The 17,499-nt window shown below is 37.4% G+C and overlaps 1 protein-coding gene across 1 annotated transcript in view; it reads right to left on the bottom strand.

Annotated features, from left to right (window-relative positions):
• Positions 1-1,032: 1,032 nt before the first annotated feature.
• The window catches only part of ADGRG6 (adhesion G protein-coupled receptor G6), a 135,755-nt gene continuing 119,288 nt past the window's right edge, over positions 1,033-17,499 (bottom strand). Inside the window, exons 23-25 of the mRNA XM_079939615.1 lie at positions 10,345-10,446; positions 9,552-9,704; positions 1,033-4,001 (exon numbers count right to left, since the gene is read on the bottom strand). Coding sequence (XP_079795741.1) covers positions 3,823-4,001; positions 9,552-9,704; positions 10,345-10,446 — 434 coding nt within the window. The 3' untranslated portion in view covers positions 1,033-3,822. The remainder of the gene's footprint in view (positions 4,002-9,551; positions 9,705-10,344; positions 10,447-17,499) is intronic.

Below are 17,499 nucleotides of genomic sequence, written 5' to 3'. Positions count from 1 at the left end.
TGCTCATCTCATAACCTGTCCCTCAAACTCAGAAGAAAGCTATGCCTCTTCTCTTTGCCAGGGCTAACCCTGTCCCTGTAATTCTCATCATCCTCACCCTTGCACCTTCACATTTATTCTTATTTTTTCTCTAGGGAAGCATAAAAAGAAAACGGTTAAGTATTCTTCCTCGATATGAAGAGGGAGGGAAGGAAGAGAGAAAGGGAAGAAGTGAAGAAAAGCAGGAAAGTTGGGGGGAGGTAGACAGAGAAGGGGAGGGAGGGGGACAGAAAGAGGGAGAGAGATTTAGTGCTTCTATACAAGAAAAATAGATTGTTACTCGACTGGAAACACGGGCATTCTTCCAAAACACGGTATTTACAAAGCCCAATTCCTTCAGATTTCAAACTACTACAAACACTGGTCAGCCTGCAAATCAAATAAGTGTTTCCCACCTACTTCTCACTGCTGCTCCCTCAGCTTTAACCTGCTGTATGTAACTGCAAATGAAGCTTCAGCAAATGTTTGCCTGTTTTCCTAACACGGCTTGGCCAGGAGTTGTGAATGTTGGCTCAGAAGACCTGAGTGAGCAGTGACCAGCCAACAAGCCTCACAGCTTAGCACTGGGTAGGGCCGTGAGCCAGAGTGGGCCTTGGCTCTCTGCAGAAGAGAGTTATCCTAACTAATCACAGCAAAAGGAAGGGAGGAGGTTCTGTTCTACTCATGCAAGTCAAGTTGGCTAAATTCTGTCATTTTCTAAGCCTCCTATAAATGTGAAAAAAAATATCCCATGACCTAACTTCTATGTAGTATTATTGATTTGTTTCCCTTTCAAGATGCTGAAGACTTCCCAAAAAGGAAACCTACATTGCTTTTAATTTGCCACAGAGCTTGGCTTTGCATCAGTCATCTTAAGAAAATCTAAGAACTTCAAAATGCATTAATCCCCAGTGAACTGAATCTTTCTAAAATATTCATTTTTAGTGTTTTGGCAAAGTAGCCCCATGTCACTAGCTTAATTGCTGCCAGGTTATTTTCCAGTTGTCAAATAATCTTTTCCTATTTAAGAGTCAGAAATAAAAGCATTCACTCATAAAGGAATTGAATAATTTGGATCACAAACAACATAAGTATTTATTTGAAAAACATTTTCTATTTGAGTAAAATGGCAAATCAGGTATAGTAGCTTCTTACTACTAATTCTAATTTGCACTCACAGTCACTTTTTATTCATCAAATTCAGAGATACTACTACAGAAAACTATTTCACAAAGTATTTAGAAAAAAATATATACAGTCTCTCTGATAAAAAGTTAATTAAAAGGACAAAGCCAGGCAATATAAATGTAAGATATAAAACAAGCTCACATTTATAAACACAAATAAATAAATATATACAAAAGAGTCTACGTCAACATTGAACAAATAAAAGCTTTACAATGCAAGTCATCGTGACAGCAATGGAAAATACCTCAAGATCTTAGACTGACTCTAACATAATGTTAAAAAAAAAGAAAATAAAAACAACCAAAAATACCCCAGAGAGTCTAAATTGATATTATTCTCAAAGTTAAGCTAAACTAAATTTTGGCTCCACAGCTAAATTCCTGTGTTTCTGCTCTCATGCGGGGCTAGATGAAAGTGAGCACTACATGCGCAGAACTGAGGGTAGAATTTGACTCAGTCTTTTAAATCCACTTGCAAATGTTTCTATTCAGCTGTTTATCCATTGTTTCTTTCCTTACCGGATTACTGGAAATTTATAAAGTGGAGCTGATATTGTTGTCCAATTTGAAAAAAAAAAAAAAGTTTTCCCAGATCTGGATGAATACAAGTAGAAATCAAAGCTATTTTTAAAGCTATCTCTTAATTACTTTTAACTGAATAAGCACTTTGGGTAGAAATCTCACAGTCGAAAGCTAATTAAATTCTACCATCTCTAAGGCTTGGGGGAAAGTATATGAAGATTCAGTGACTATTTAAGGTTAATTTTCACCTAGATGTAACCTCTGCCCAAATAAGCAGCCTGTTAATATAGATTCCTGGAGAAAAGGACATGGCTCTACTGTAGGGTCTTGGTGACCTTAGATTTACTATCCTTTCCTACTACCTACACCCCTCCCCTGTGAAGGCCAAGCTGGGCAATGCTCCTGTCTTCCAGAACAGTGTTCCAGGATGCTACAAAACGGAACAGTATGAAAACCCATTATCATCCATTTAAGTCTGGCCAAAAGCTTCAGGATTGAAGATCAGCAAAAGCTGAGAGGCCCCTTGTTTGCTGCATAGCCTGAAAGCTTTCCTATGTTTCAGACTGAGAGCTACCCGCTTCCTGCACAGAGAGAAAGGTCCCCAGGTGCTCAGTCTGGTTTCTGCCTTTAAGCAGTTTGGTTCTGCCAGAATGTCTCATCTTCTCATCGCTTAGGCTGCCACCTCCCAGAACCTGAAACATCTCAGATAACCTAGAGCAAATGTAAAGGTAGAGCATGTGCTGAGGCCGATTTCTAAGAAACTGGATATGAGCCCATCATTTAAGAACAATTAAAATGTGGTCTCTTACACATTCACTAGCAAACATATTCCTCAGGACAGTTTGATAGCTAGGTTAAGCTGCTTAATATTATGCATGGCTTATATGCAGAGACCTAATCCATAAATAACACCCCATCTGTCTTGCCAGACCTCCTCTGGCTCTTATAATCAGAGGACTTATGTACAAATAGTTTGCAGACTGGCAAACGTAGACCCACACAATTATAAATTATTTTGATTATGATAAGTCACCCACGTAAGTCTCAGTTTATATTCTTTGGAACAAAACTCTGGAAAGAGGAAGTAAGAGGCTTTTCATTTGTGCAAATGGAAATGTCTTAAAAAGTTTCTGGAGCAAAGACAAGACCATAGAGTCTCAATGGTTGTTTTTCCCAAAAGGGAGAGACTACTGTACACGGCATGCCTAATGGAAATCTGCATTCCTCCCATGAGCCCGCAGCTCAATGTACAGTAGAGCAGCAAAAGCAGAGGTGTAAGAGGGTCATTCTTCAGCTCCTGGGAGCTCCACTCTAATGGAACATCAACACTAAACTTGATTCAAATGTATAGGACTAAATTATAATTAATGATGATGCTTAAGCCTTGTGTCTTGAATAGGACAAGTGAAATAACATGGCCTCTTATTAACTAGGTCAAACTTTGGAGAATTCTTTCTTTCTTAAGCATGTTGTGGTCTTCAGGGTTAAACATCTGAGATAATGAGAGAAAATTCCTTTCTAAACTTTGAGTCAGACATTAAATACTCTTTTATATCTGTGGTTGAAATTTCATTTAAAAAGAGGAAATGCTAATGCATTCATAGAAACCAGCACTGAGATGGGACCTGCGGGCATCCGAGATAGTTATAAATATTAGTATGCTTTTGATTGCAGAGAAAGATGATGGAGCAGGTGGCCATATCCAAATCTAATTATTATGTGGGGTGTGAGTGAGCTCTAAACTAGGGCTTGTCCCAAGCTCGGCCTGTCCCTTGCCCTCTAATTTTACTATTCCACCCCACAGCCCAAGTTCTGATTGATCCATTCAATCATATAGTTAAAAAAATCCTATCCCTGTGGCTACTGAGTGCTGCTCTTAGTACTGAAGTTGAGTGATGGTGGAAACTCCCCCATGGAAGAAATACACTGAAAAGACAGATTTTGAATTTCACAAAAGCCTTCTTCACAAAACACATTCTTCATATATATGCAGTTACCTAGGTAATACCACGTTTACATCTGCTAGTCAGAGTTTTCACAGCTTGCACATCTTCACGTTGCTGCAGACTGATGTCTCTTCCTTATATTAAAGATATTAAAACTTTGTGCTGTGGCTGAAGGTGTCTGACATGATAATATTTTTATAGAAATTATCTGAATGAGCATTGCAATAACCCTTGACCTTATCAATGACCTGATGGACAGGGATGATTGATGTTTGTTCTCCATCAGCATGGGTCAGTTTTGATGAGGACTTGTCCATGGGAGCATTGTCTGCAAGAAATGATACAAGAAATTAGGCTACAAAATGAGCTGGTGACATGCCTAAGGGCTAACGTTCTGGACGCTCTTTTGCACATTAAAGAAGATCACAAAGGAAATGAAGCTCTGGTTCTTTCTTAGTTTAGGTAATAGGCAGCACTAAAATGTCATGTTTTTCATCTTCAAAGCGCATCCTTGCATATGAAAGAATGTTAATGTGCCTTCTAGTAATTTGTGTTGGGAGTTGTTTTAAGAAATATTCTTGTAAGTGGTATTTTTCAAAGAGCCAGTGAATAGAATAATCAGAAAATTGCTGCAAAAATAAATGTGGCAAATCAATCAAACAAGGTAGTAACAGATTATATAACAAATGAATTAAAAGGTGCTGAAATATCTGTGGAAGAAATGATATGATGTCTATGATATGTTTTCAAAATAATACATGGAGGGGAAAATGCGTAGGTGGCTATGAGTTGATATGAACAAGGAGATTCATTATATTATCCTCTCTATTTTTCATATGTTTGACACTTTTCATAATACAATTTTTAATAAAATATTATTTAAAGAATTTTGGAAAAGACAAGTGAATAAAAAAACATAAAGGCTATTTTGAACACATTTTCTCATGGAAAAAACCTGTGAAATGATTGCAATATAGAAAAAAGTATCTTTTATTAATTATTTTTGAATTATAAAAATCAAAATTATCTTTATCAGAAATATTTTAAGTATATATTTTCTTTAACTACGCTACAGTCTCAGAATGATGTTATTGCTGGCAGCACTAATATCAGAGCAATTGATAGCAATAAAGGACTGCTAAATATATTTCTGTTCTGAATTTTCCAATATCACATATTTAAACATTATTTTCCTAGACCCAAAGCTTTCTAAAAGTGATACAGCTAGTGCCCTGAAACTCAGCTAAGCACTATTATCTACAAATACATATGGCTGTCTCCATGTATCTTGTAGGTATCTGCTTTCCACATTTTGGAGAAAAATGCTGTCTTAAAATTAACTACAGAGATTTCACATCAATGAAAGAGCAAATGACCTTCTACAAAGTCCTCAGTTCCCTACAGTTGTATCTTTTCTATTCACTATGGAAGAGGCAAAAACTCTATCATGAAAACCTGCTTCTAGGAATCATGGCTGAAAAATTGGAATGTTCACTCTAGGTGTTTTATATTTTGAGTAAGTTTGACCCAGTAAGTGACATAACATTAAAAATCCTCAATAATTGGTAAAAGCCATCATCATTTTATCTGTTGTCTTTGGAAACGGCTCAGATTGTTCAAGTGTGGTCTTGGTGTTGGAGCAGACACTAAATAAAATGAAGGCTAAAATAGAAAATGGAGTGTCTATCCCAGTAAAGGAAGCAAGAGAGAACAGATGGCCTTTGGGAAGAGTGGGCAGACCGAAGCATGGTGGAATGATCATGTCCCAGGATTGGTGAGAAAAAAGCTCAGGGAGTCATTTTATAAGGCCCCCTCCCCATTCGGCTCTCAGCAAGCTGATTGATTCTGTGCTTTCCTTCAGTTCATACGTTCACTAGCCATTGGTTTTCTGTTGGGAATTTTTCTATTGACTTAAATCTCAATAATGAACAATTTGTACTTGATGTTTTTAGAAAGCCACACATCCTCAAAGAAACTTCAAGGATACAATCACTCTGCTTCGCTGACAACTTCCAGGGTCACATTCTTTTTACAGATTTTGACCGGCTCCATTCCAAATACGTGACCCAATTTTCTGGGTCTTCACCGTCTAAGAAGGTAAAATTCTGAGCAAGGTTTGTATTTCTATATACATGCTATTCCCAGTCCTCTGGGTAGCTATTATATTGTGGATAATATAGATTTTGATTATGGCTACAAGTTTGAAAACCAGGGGCTAGGGAAATGAACTATTATTTCACCTATGCTTAAATTTCAAGCAGACAAAAGTCCTCAAAAAGCAGGCTTGGAATCGACAATTTCTCTTTCATGACTTCTGTGAATGTACTGTGACATATCCAGTAATTCATAAGAGCAGCGAAAAAGTAGAGAATTTCACTCTGTTCTATAACAAACCTCTCAAGTACTGCTTTTTTTTTTTTCCATTATTTTACCTGGTAATGTGACCCACTAACTCCAGAGCATGGTACATTTCCTAAAAGGAGCGGCTTGCAGACACCCCCATGCAGAGAAGAGCCAGCACAGCACAGGACCATTTGAAATTTCAGAAACTCCAGCTCAGTGCAGGAATTTCCTTGTGCTAGCTGAGAAGTATTGTAAAGAACAAGCAACTTTGCTGGTGCGGCAAGAGTCTTAGTTTAATCCATGCAAATATTCTCTTACTACCTTGCAAAAAATTCATGCATTCAAAGAAGTAATAAAAGTTTACCTGAATGATCCACTTTTGTTGAAGGAATGCTCTTAGAAGACATTATCTACACCATAAACATATGAATCAATGCCAAGAAATAAACCATCTAGATATCCATGATGCTATGCAGTGACTTTTTGCACACCCTGAGTGACCCAAGAACGTCTGCAGTTTCACTGAGAACTGGCTAGCTCGCAGAAGACCGTTTGTACGTCAGCTGATCGGAAACTAGAATTTATTATACCGTGGAAGTAACGTCATACAGCTGACTACATCCTTATACTTGTTGACAAAAACCCATTTAACCCCAAGGGTTTTAAAAGAAACAGAAAAACATTAATGAATTCTTAAAAAAAAAATACACAAGATTTTGAAACAGTTAAGTTTTCCTTAGGTACCCCCATTTCTGCAATTCATTTTATCTTCTAGTCAGTTTTCCCCATGATGCTTACTATTTCCAAATATTTTAATACTTCCAAAAGGTCCTCTGTTCCCAATTATGTACTTTGTTATCTTCTTTTGCCTTTTAATAGTGGTTCTTTAGGCCAACTATTAGCTGTGTTAAGAGGAAAACAATTCAATTGGTCTAATTCCTATTCATTCACAAGTGACTTACAATGCATTAAGTATTTGCATTTTAGAAGGGGAAACAAAATGAGTATCTGATTTTAAGGCTGATTAAATAAAGTAAAAAGTTCACTTATTATAAGTACAGTTGAGCCTTGAACAATGGCAAGGGTTAAGGGCACTGACCCTCCTGCACATTTGAAAATCTGAGTATAATTTACAGTTGACCCTCTGTGTCTGAGGTTCCTCTGTAGCTGCAGTTCTGTATCCACGTATTCAGCCAACTGCAGATCATGTACTACTATTTGTTGTTTTTACTACTGAAAAAAGTCTGTGTTTAAGTGGACCTGTACAGTTCAAACCTGTGTTGTTCAAGAGTCAACTGTACAAGATGTTTTGTGCCAGGGAACTACCAATTAGGTAGAATTATCTATCTCAGACTATATACCTGTTATTAATTTTCTTACACAGGTGTTTCGAGCAGGAGTGCACAGACCTCTTAATTTTAGGCAAAACTGTTTGTGTGCAGGACTCAAAGCCTGCACTCAAAGGCTGGAAGAGAGTCCACAGCTTTTATTCAATTCCCCAAAATGTCCCTGACTCCAAGAAACTTTAAAAACTGCTGTACTAAGCTGCTCCAAGTTTTCAGATCTTTCTTTACTTAACCTTGGAATTAAAAACCTCAGTAAACATTCATACTTTTTTTCCACAGTGCTATCTTGAATCCCAGGCAGTGGGGACCCTAGTGGCACAAGCAAGGACATGTGGAAGGATTCAAATGTACATACGGGTCATTTGAAATTCAAATGTTTGCAATGTGAACATTTATAGACACATTGCACAAATCACTCCCTGCTTGCAAAAAGCTAAATATGAATCTTTTTGGTGTCATTCGCCTTTGCCTACATTAATTAGCTAAACAAATACAAAATTTATTTCCATTATCCTTTTAGAATCATCTTTAATTAGGAAAGTGCTGGATGCTGAGTGTTGAGAGCTGATTGCTCGAGGTTTAATTAGTATTTAAAAGTAGCATTTCTGCTATTTTCAATTGAAATTATTAAAGGATTACACCTTTTCACACTGCTCACTGGCTATCAAGGACTGCAAAATAGTCTTCACAGGCTTATGTCATTTTATTTCACTTCACTTTGTTGTCCTTCATAGATTACAGTTGTTTTTTTTTTTGCTTCCTTCTTTCATAAAGTATTTTTTTTAACATCTGTATTGGAGTATAATTGCTTTACAATGTTGTGTTAGTTTCTGCTGTATAACAAAGTGAATCCGCTATACATATACATATATTCCCCATATCTCCTCCCTTTTGCGTCTCCCTCCCACCCTCCCTATCCCACCCCTCTAGGTGGTCACAAAGCACCGAGCTGCTCTCCCTGTGCTATGCAGCTGCTTCCCACTAGCTATCTATTTTACATTTGATAGTGTATATATGTCAATGCTACTCTCTCACTTGTCCCAGCTTACCCTTCCCCCTCCCCGTGTCCTTGAGTCCATTCTCTACGTCTGCGTCTTTATTCCTGTCCTGCCCCTAGGTTCATCAGAATCTTTTTTTTCTTTTTTTAGATTCCATATATATGTGTTAGCATACGGTACCTGTTTTTCTCTTTCTGACTTACTTCACTCTGTATGACAGACTTTAGGTCAATCCACCTCACTACAAATAATTCAATTTCATTTTTTTTATGGCTGAGTAATATCATATTGTATATATGTGCCACATCTTCTTTATATTTTTTATAAATTATAGTTTTTATAAATTGAAGTTTTGTGGCAACCCTGTGTGGTCAGATGACAGGATAAGCATTTTTTTTAGCAATAAAGTACTTTTAAAATTAAGGTGCGTACATTTTTTGACATAATTGTATTGTACACTTAATAGACTGCAGTATAGAGTAAACATAATTTTTATAGGCACTGGGAAACCAAAAACTTTGTGTGACTCTATTGCAATACTCGCTTTATTATAGTGGGTCTGAAACCAAATTCACAGTATGTCCAAGGTCTGCCTGTATTTGCACACTGTCTTCAGGATTGTTCCTATACATGCTCAGTGTCAGAAAGTGTGATCATTGTAAATATCATGAAGATTCAGTAGATGAACAAAGACACGGTGTTTCTCACCATCCTGTATCACCTTCCAAGTATGATGCTCCCTATTTCATACTTAGTCAGTGATTTGAAGAGCAATTGCCAATAACTCTTCCAATGGTTAAGGACTTAGGTATTTTTTTCTCTTTTGACTGAGGAATAATTGACATATATCATTATATTAGTTTTAGGTGTACAACATTATGATTTTATATTTGTATATATTTCAAAGGGCTTAAGTCTTAACTGTAACATGTAAGTAACTTTCCTACTATGCTGAAATAATCTACAACTCAATTTCTGTACTTTTTAAATAAAAACACATAACTTTTTAAAACAAGAGACCATACCTTTTAAGGAAAATTAAGTTTTAAAGCAAATGAAGTTACAAAAATATTCAAAGTTAATGATATTCTGGCAATATAGATTCAATTTTGGTTGCAATATTTTTAAAAAAGACAAAATATTCACAAAGATGTCCCAGAGAACATCTTTACCATGGCCAGAGTGACTCACCGGTGTGGCTATTCCTTTTGAAGTAGGTGGTAGAGCTGTATTTAGACTTGGATGTAAGGTAGGTTGAGTTAGAGCCAATGGAGCTTGAGGACAAAGATTTTCCTAGATTATCAGAACTTTTCTTGATGATATTGGTAGCTGTCTTACTCCAGTCTGAAAGAAATGACATCTCTCCATGAGTCTGCTTTGGGGGGAATATACTCTGCCCTGAAGAATCATCACCACATTATTTAAGTAACTGATCCAGAGCATTAGACGTTCTGACACGCTGGCAGTGACTCACACGAGAGACTGACATGTCAACAATAACAACCTGAAGAAACATAAAAGTTTCTTACTTTGACCCTATGTTTAAAATTATACTTTAATATATTAAGGGTGAGAAGTAACCACTGGTGGTTAAAAAAAAAAGTAATATTCTTCTTCTGGGATTTTTTATATTGAGAAAGATCTCTTTGCCTAATAATGTAATTAAAGACTTCAAAAATATGGAAAGGTATGTATGGTATTGTGGATATATGAGTTGTTAAATTAGACATGAAACCTTGGGCAACTCACTTAACCTGTCTGGAATTCATGCTCCTCCTTTGTAAAATAGGAAGGTCAGGCCTAGCGTCCTCAGATCTCTTGCAGTCCTAATAATCTAAGACTACAGCTAAGCATCTTTATATACACTGCCTTTACAGCTTGCTACCACTGGGACTGGGTTGCTCAGACCACAGAAAATCAAAATGACAAAGGTTTCTAACTACTCTCCGATGTAAGAAAAATGATCACCAACATGCTCCTTTACCTGAGTTGTCTGCTAATCGAAATCGACCACAGCAGAGGTGCCGTCTCCACTGCTTCTGAACATTCTCCTTCATAGCACAGTGGAAGATAAAAATAAATAAGCCTGGGATGAAAGAAAATATAAACAATTAGGCCAAAGGACACATTTTTAAAGGTAAACCTTACACAACATATGGATTTATTTTAATTTAAATTTTTTTACATCCAAATCACTAAGAAACAGATCCTAAGGAATCTTTAGGTATGCAGTAGATGTTTTAATCCTTTAGAACAAACATGGAGGATCAGATAAAACTAGAACGATTACATGGATCTAATTCTGTCTTTGTTTTGTTTGGTATTCGTTATGACTTAACCTAAAGACTAAGCTGAAATAAGCAATATTCAATGTAAGAGGCATTTATATTTCCCTTATATCTGTTTCAAAATTATGTGAAAACATTTCACAAAATTTAGAAAAAAAGAGAAAACTGAAAACATCCATGAGCTCATCATCTATTTCAACTTGTATATTCTAAGCTATTTTATGTAAGCATATTATTGTAAGTTTGGGCAATAGAAAAGTGGTATTTTTACAAGTCAAAAATGGGCCCAAATCAGCAAATGCATGTGGCTCCACCTGGCCTGCTTTAGTTTCTCAATACTTTAATGCAGAAATATTTCTGTATTGTCAAGTGGTCTTCATATTTAGTCACTCCCTGCATCTATCAAAAACTAATTGTGTCATTTGTGCTTTGGGAGCCAACCCCTTTTAACTTTTCAAGGAATTTGCTTCTGCCTTTTTATTCTCCCTTTGCTGCCTCAATTTCTCCCTCTATTCCTCCATACTTGGGTTATTCCCATTACTTACAAGCATATTCTAGTAACTCTCTTTTAAGTAATCGAACAAAAAATTTCTCCTTTGAGCCCCAATCTTCTTCCAGCTTCCACTTCTTCATCCCCTTTCTCAGTACAACGTGAAATGGTTAACTTTCGCCATCTCTACCTTTTCTCATTTCTTTTCTTCTCAACCTGCTTCAAATAGGTTACTATCCACAGCTACAAGGCCACTACAACTGCGCTTGTGAAGGTCACAGGGACTTCCCTATTGCTAACTCAGTTTTCATTCCTGTTTTTACTAGATCTCTGAACAGTATTCAACACAATTGACCATTGTCTCATTTTTGAAATACATTCTTGGTACCACTTTCTCCTAGGCGTCTTCTTAATTTGCTTCCTGGTCTCTGTAGCACATCCCTCGGCTTTACTTTTAAAGGCTGACACATCCATGACTCAGCCCTGGATTTCCATCTGTTCTCCGGCTACACTGTCCTAGTAGGTACTAATCATGCTGTATAAGTACCATACACTACTTTTTATATGTGCCCCCATTGCCTTCTCTCCCCACCACCACCACCAGGATTCCAACCCACACTGCTTGCAGGACATCTTCATTTGGCTGTATCTCCAGTTTGTTGCATCTCACACCCCTGATATTCTAAATAGGAGTCTTCTTCATCACTACCCTCAAAGAAACACATCAAACTCATTTCTGCCCAATAATTTGAAGGCTCTTCCTTTAAAGCTTTCCCTAACAGGTTCTTACCTGTCATTCAGGCCTCAGATCAATTGTTAACTCCTCAAAAAGGCCATCATCAACTTTTTATTTTTTATGTTTTAGATCACACCCTTGCACACACCTATTTTCGCTATAGCACAGATCATTACCTGATATTCTTGTATTCTTAATTTATTCATTTATTTCTTTGCTTAACTGTCTCTTGCCAGTAAATAATAAGCTCCAAGAGCACAGGGATGTTTGTCTATCCAGTGTTGTACTAGCCATTCCCAGAATGATGCCAGGAACTAAGCGGGAACTCCATAAATGTTTGTTGAATGAATGAATAGTAATAGACTGTACAGTCTATTAAGTGTACATTTGATAGTGTATATATGTCAATGCTACTTGTCCCATGATTAACTGCTCATCTATTCTACATGATTAACTGCTCATCTATTCTACATGAGTTAATTGAATACTTACATGTACATCTGAATGCCTTAAATGTATTTAGGGGTAGGGGCTTACACTTACTTAGAAGGTGCTCCATAAATTCCTAATGAAGTTACTGGTTGAAAATCATTACATATGTTGACTCATAGAGGAATGCCATTATGAAAATACTAAATTTTGGTCACTGCTTTCGAATAGACAACTAGCCTATTAAAACATTCCTGGGAGGGGTTTCCCTGGTGGCGCAGTGGTTGAGAGTCCGCCTGCTAATACAGGGGACGCGGGTTCGTGCCCCGGTCTGGGAAGATCCCACATGCCGCAGAGCGGCTGGGCCCGTGAGCCATGGCCGCTGAGCCTGTGCATCTGGAGCGAGACCCGCGTACCACCAAAAAAAAAAAAAAAAAAAAAAAAAAAATTCCTGGGAAATTCAAACACATTTACCTCTGAGAAGTATAAATAAGGCATTCAATGACCTAAGTAGTATTAGTAATCAGTAATCGTACCATTTTATTATTATTACTATATAATTTTATACATATTTATTTAAGTAAAACACTTATTTTATTATTATATTACTAATAATACTTTATTAGTAATAAAATAATTAGTGAAGAAAATATATCCTAGTGACCTAGTTATTTGTCTAAGATGATATCAGATAGGATAGGGGAGTTCTAATTTTAAAAGAAAGCTCTAATAAATATGAATCAAATTTCATTCATTCAGAAAATACACACCCACACAAACCCCTCCTGGAAGTCCCTGTGCTGTGGACAAGGAGGGAAGCTGGGTTGGGGAGGGAGAGCTGGAGACAAGAAATTGACTTGCAGCCTGGCCTGGAGTCTGGACGTGACAGGTCTCAGAGTGGGAGAAAGACTTTGTTCCACACTCAAACCCCTCAGAATCAGGACCTGCAGGTGGATCTACCTTCCCAGGGAGTACAGGATAGACACTGGGTTCGGACCCCATCTTCACACTCTGACTAAATCTGATTGCCTTTCAAAGCCTTCCTCACGGACAAACCCCCAAGTCCCTAACTTGCTTGCTAACACAGAAAATCCCTTTAATAAGCACACATGTTCTGTAACACCGGTAGTGTGAATACCCAAAGAATATATAAAATGTGGATGGGTTTCCCTTTGAGAACCTTTCAAGTCTTTAAGAGGTGGTGGCAGTTTCAGAGTAAAGAGAGCAGAAGGCATGGAAGCTTGAGGTGATGTCATCATAGGTTACAGATGAAGGAGTCTGTGGTTGGAGAAGGAATCCTTTGCCTTGGCTTGACTCTATTTTTGTGAACTGGGACAGAATTTGCAGAATTTGTTGTTGGAGGTATTTTTGTCCTACAGCTGAAAATATAGCTAACCACGTGTTTCTTAAACAATTGTTTAACAAACTCACGTATCAGAGCTGTAAAAGATTATAAACTCCAATTAAGGACTTTGGTTCTAAGGCATCAATCCTGGCATTACTTGCTCTCGGGTCCCACACTGAGCAAATGATTTTCTTCTAGCTGAGGCAGAAGTTGAAAATTTCTAGATGTTGTTTCCCTTAACACTCAGAAGTTTTTATAAATGTCATATATATCGGAGGAAAAACTTCAGAGCATATGTCTGGTGTTTTGAGGACACTGGAAGAGACCTAGTTCTTGGATTTGCTCCTTTGGCCTTGCTGGGATATTAAGATGTGAATTATTTTGAGGCTCTGATGCTGACCACAGTCACATGGGAGTAGGTTAAAGCCAAGAAAAACTGACTTAATAAAACAATTTTTTAGATTGTGCAGTGCTGCTCTGTATCATAATTACATAGCATTAGATGACACTGCCTACTTTTAAGCAACCTGTAAATATACAGGCATCCACTAAGTTTAAGAGACACGTATATAAATTAGATTTAAAATCTGATACATCTCCTCTAAAATTATCTGATCGAAGTCATTTACATGCTCTGCCTCCCACTATGAGTTGTGATGCTATGGGACAAAAGCAGATAATAGGTGTGAGAAATTAGAATTCTCTGGAATAAATATATTTTAAAATTCCAAGGTATTATGCAGATTCTTTAGCCGTGAGGTATGTTTCCATTTTAAATTAGAATAGGATTCTCATAATAGGTTATTTTACTATTTGTAGTAACTAGCCCTTTTCACATGAATTTAAATCAGTCTGGCAATAAATATTATCCCAAGATTATTTTAGGACAAAATATCCCTCTTAGAGTTCAGCTGTGGGAAACGTGGAAGGTATCCACATCTGGAAGAGCACACATGCCGTATGGAAAGAAATTCTGAACACTGCAAGAAGGAGGAGTAGAAAAGGCAGCAGGAGAGCCAAGGGCACTTGGAGGCCAAAGTGAAAAAACAGAGGGCTAGTTCCTCTTCAGTCTTGAGGGTTTTTTTTTTCCATCTACTTACAGATTTTGGTGCCAGAGCAGCACTTAAAATCACAAAACTTTAAAGAGTTTTACATTGGCATCCAAGGGAATCTGTTTGATTCTAATCCCCAGCTCTGCTCTCTTTCAATGCTCATTTCAGTCAAATGTTTCCCCTTTGAGAATCTTTATATAAACCCACGCACCTCAAAGAGGCTCTTCATACCACCTGGAAAAATACGCTCTTCTAGTTTTCTGGAAAGCTGTGACCAGGGACCAGAATAATTGGTTTTTACTCCTCATAGCGCCTACAGCTTTATTTAACTGACCAAGGAGTAGGGAACATTGCCCATAAAAGCTGGACGCTAAAATGACTGAAAAGATAGAAATCAGAGGCAAAGTCACTGCTTCATCTTGACAGGCTTGTGCTAGTTTCACAATGGCCCTTTTGGGGTGAATTTTAGCCCAGAAAATGACCACTCTGATGAATGTAAGCCAGTTCCTTAGCAATAGTTTCTTCAGGTTGATAACTGCTTGGATTCTTTATCTTACCCATACAAACCCAAATTTTATGCTAAAACAAGAAAAAAAAGTTAAACTTTCTTTAAATGAACAGATCCTAACCAGTTCTCTACCTGCTCATCCCTTGCCTTCCTTTAACCTCCATCTTTCACTAACCAGAGGTTTCTGCTCACTTTTAAAAATAACTTAGACCAATATATGAATTCAAGATATCTTAATTCTCAGCAAATCTTGCAATTTTCTCAATTAAAATAAATGGCCTTTTCCATTGTGATGGAGGAAGGGCGTTACAGGCATGTGGGAAAGAGGGCCTGTCTGTGAGTCCTGGTAGGAAGGAAAACAAGGAATTCCACCTCGCCAGGCCCTTCTAGAGAAGCACACCAGGGGCCGAGCCTGACTCAAAAGACAAGGAGAAGGGACACCCAAGAGGGTGCTCTAAACCTCTAAATGTGGAGTGAGAAACACTCTGAGAAATCTTGTCAAGTAGTGGGTTTGAAAAAAAAAAAAGCTTCCTTCTAAAATACTGGCTTTATATCCAGACTGTATGGGCTTGTGTTTAATCTTGGTCTTTATAAGAGCTGTTTAACTATTTATTTAGGAAAAATAAAGATATCCTTACATTCAATATTTTGGCTAGGAATTTGGCTCCCACATAGAATTCATTCTCTTAGGTTGAGTTTTGGCAGAAACATGTGGAGCAAATGTAAAACAAGTAGCCAAAAGGATGTTCTCAGATCTCTAGCCCGATTATCAAAAGTTTTTTAAAAACTGCCCAGGAACAGCTTCCCTTGGATTTGAAAATAAATGCCATACTGTAAAATTCAGGGAAACATGTATTGTCGTCCTTTTACTGGTCGACAAAACCACTTTCAAGAAGTCTGGTGAAGGAAAACAAAACAAAACAAACGCCTTAGGTGCTCATTTCCTAATGAGTTCTTTACCAGCCAAGGGCCATTGACGCTTTCAGCAAGGCTCATCATCGATACATTCTGACAAACGACCTAAGTTGATTTTTCTTACCCTGGATAATAAAGATCCAGAAACACGATGAAGGGGAAGACTGCAGATACAGATAACTTTTCAGACTGTGAGATGGAATCAATCAAGAATTAATCAAAGAAGGTGTTGGGGCAAAAAAGGATACGTGGTCTCGATAACTGATCTTTGACAAAAACGATCTAGATAACTTCTGAGCTTCCCAGCAAGCCCAAGTCCAAATCTTCCAACAGCTCATCTGTTTTGTTGTCACACAGACGTAGCCAGCTGGCTGCTGGGCTGGGGAATCTCTAGAGTTTATGACTCTCTCTGGGAACCTCTTGAATCCTCCTTTCATTCGACAAGGTGCCCTTTAGAAAATTATTTCTCTGTGGCACAAAATGCTCTGCCAAAAGATGAGTAATTTATTTCCTTGCAGTGTGTAATGTCTCGGCCAACATGATGCCATTTCAGATGCTAACGGGTTTAAAGGTGGTTCATCTCTTTACCTTGGCGCCGATTCACTGTGTGTGTTGTACATGTGATCGTGGCCCAGCTTAACCGTCAGGAGGCTCCTAACCCATCATTTTATTTAATTTTCTTAGTTTACCAATAGGATTAAAATAATAATGATAAATACATTTCTATAGATGGTTTTTGCTGAATAAGGGTAAGAGAGTAAATTTCCATTTATTCATTAAATGTACATTTATGAACAATTTTTTTAAAAGGACATAGAGACTCACTTCCTAGAAACTTTGAAATAAAAAGTTGAAAGGGCAGTAATTTGTTTTATTTTTTTGGCTCATGCTTTGTCATCTAATAATGTGCTTTTCTGTTTTCATATATGCTATGTTATAAATATTACACTGATCTTAGGTAAGTCATTAACTCTTCTAAGCCTGTTTCTTCATCTGTAAAATGGAGCTAATACCCTTTTTCTTGGGACCTACTTTTCAGATTTGCTACAAGAATTAGATCACAGATGTTGTGTGAAAGGCTTTGTGAACCACAATGCACTATGCAAATATGTTATTTCTGTTGCTCTGGGTATCTTAATGTTACTGAATGAATTACTGGCATACATGACCTCTGAGTACACTGATGATACCCTTCTGTGTTCGCCATTGCAGTTTCTATTTGCACAACCATATGCTACATGGTATTATGCTGTCATATATACGTACAGAAGATGGGCTGATTACCCCCAAAACAATCAATATTGTTTCACGTGCATGGAAAACTAAAGTTGAAGATTAAGCTCTCAGTATGGGGCTAGACTTTAGATCCTGATGAA

The sequence above is a fragment of the Stenella coeruleoalba genome, assembly GCF_951394435.1.
Source record: "Stenella coeruleoalba genome assembly, chromosome: 12".
NCBI lineage: Eukaryota > Metazoa > Chordata > Mammalia > Artiodactyla > Delphinidae > Stenella > Stenella coeruleoalba.
The sequence above is the reverse complement of the archived record's forward strand: the minus strand, read 5'-3'. Positions and strand labels throughout refer to the sequence as shown.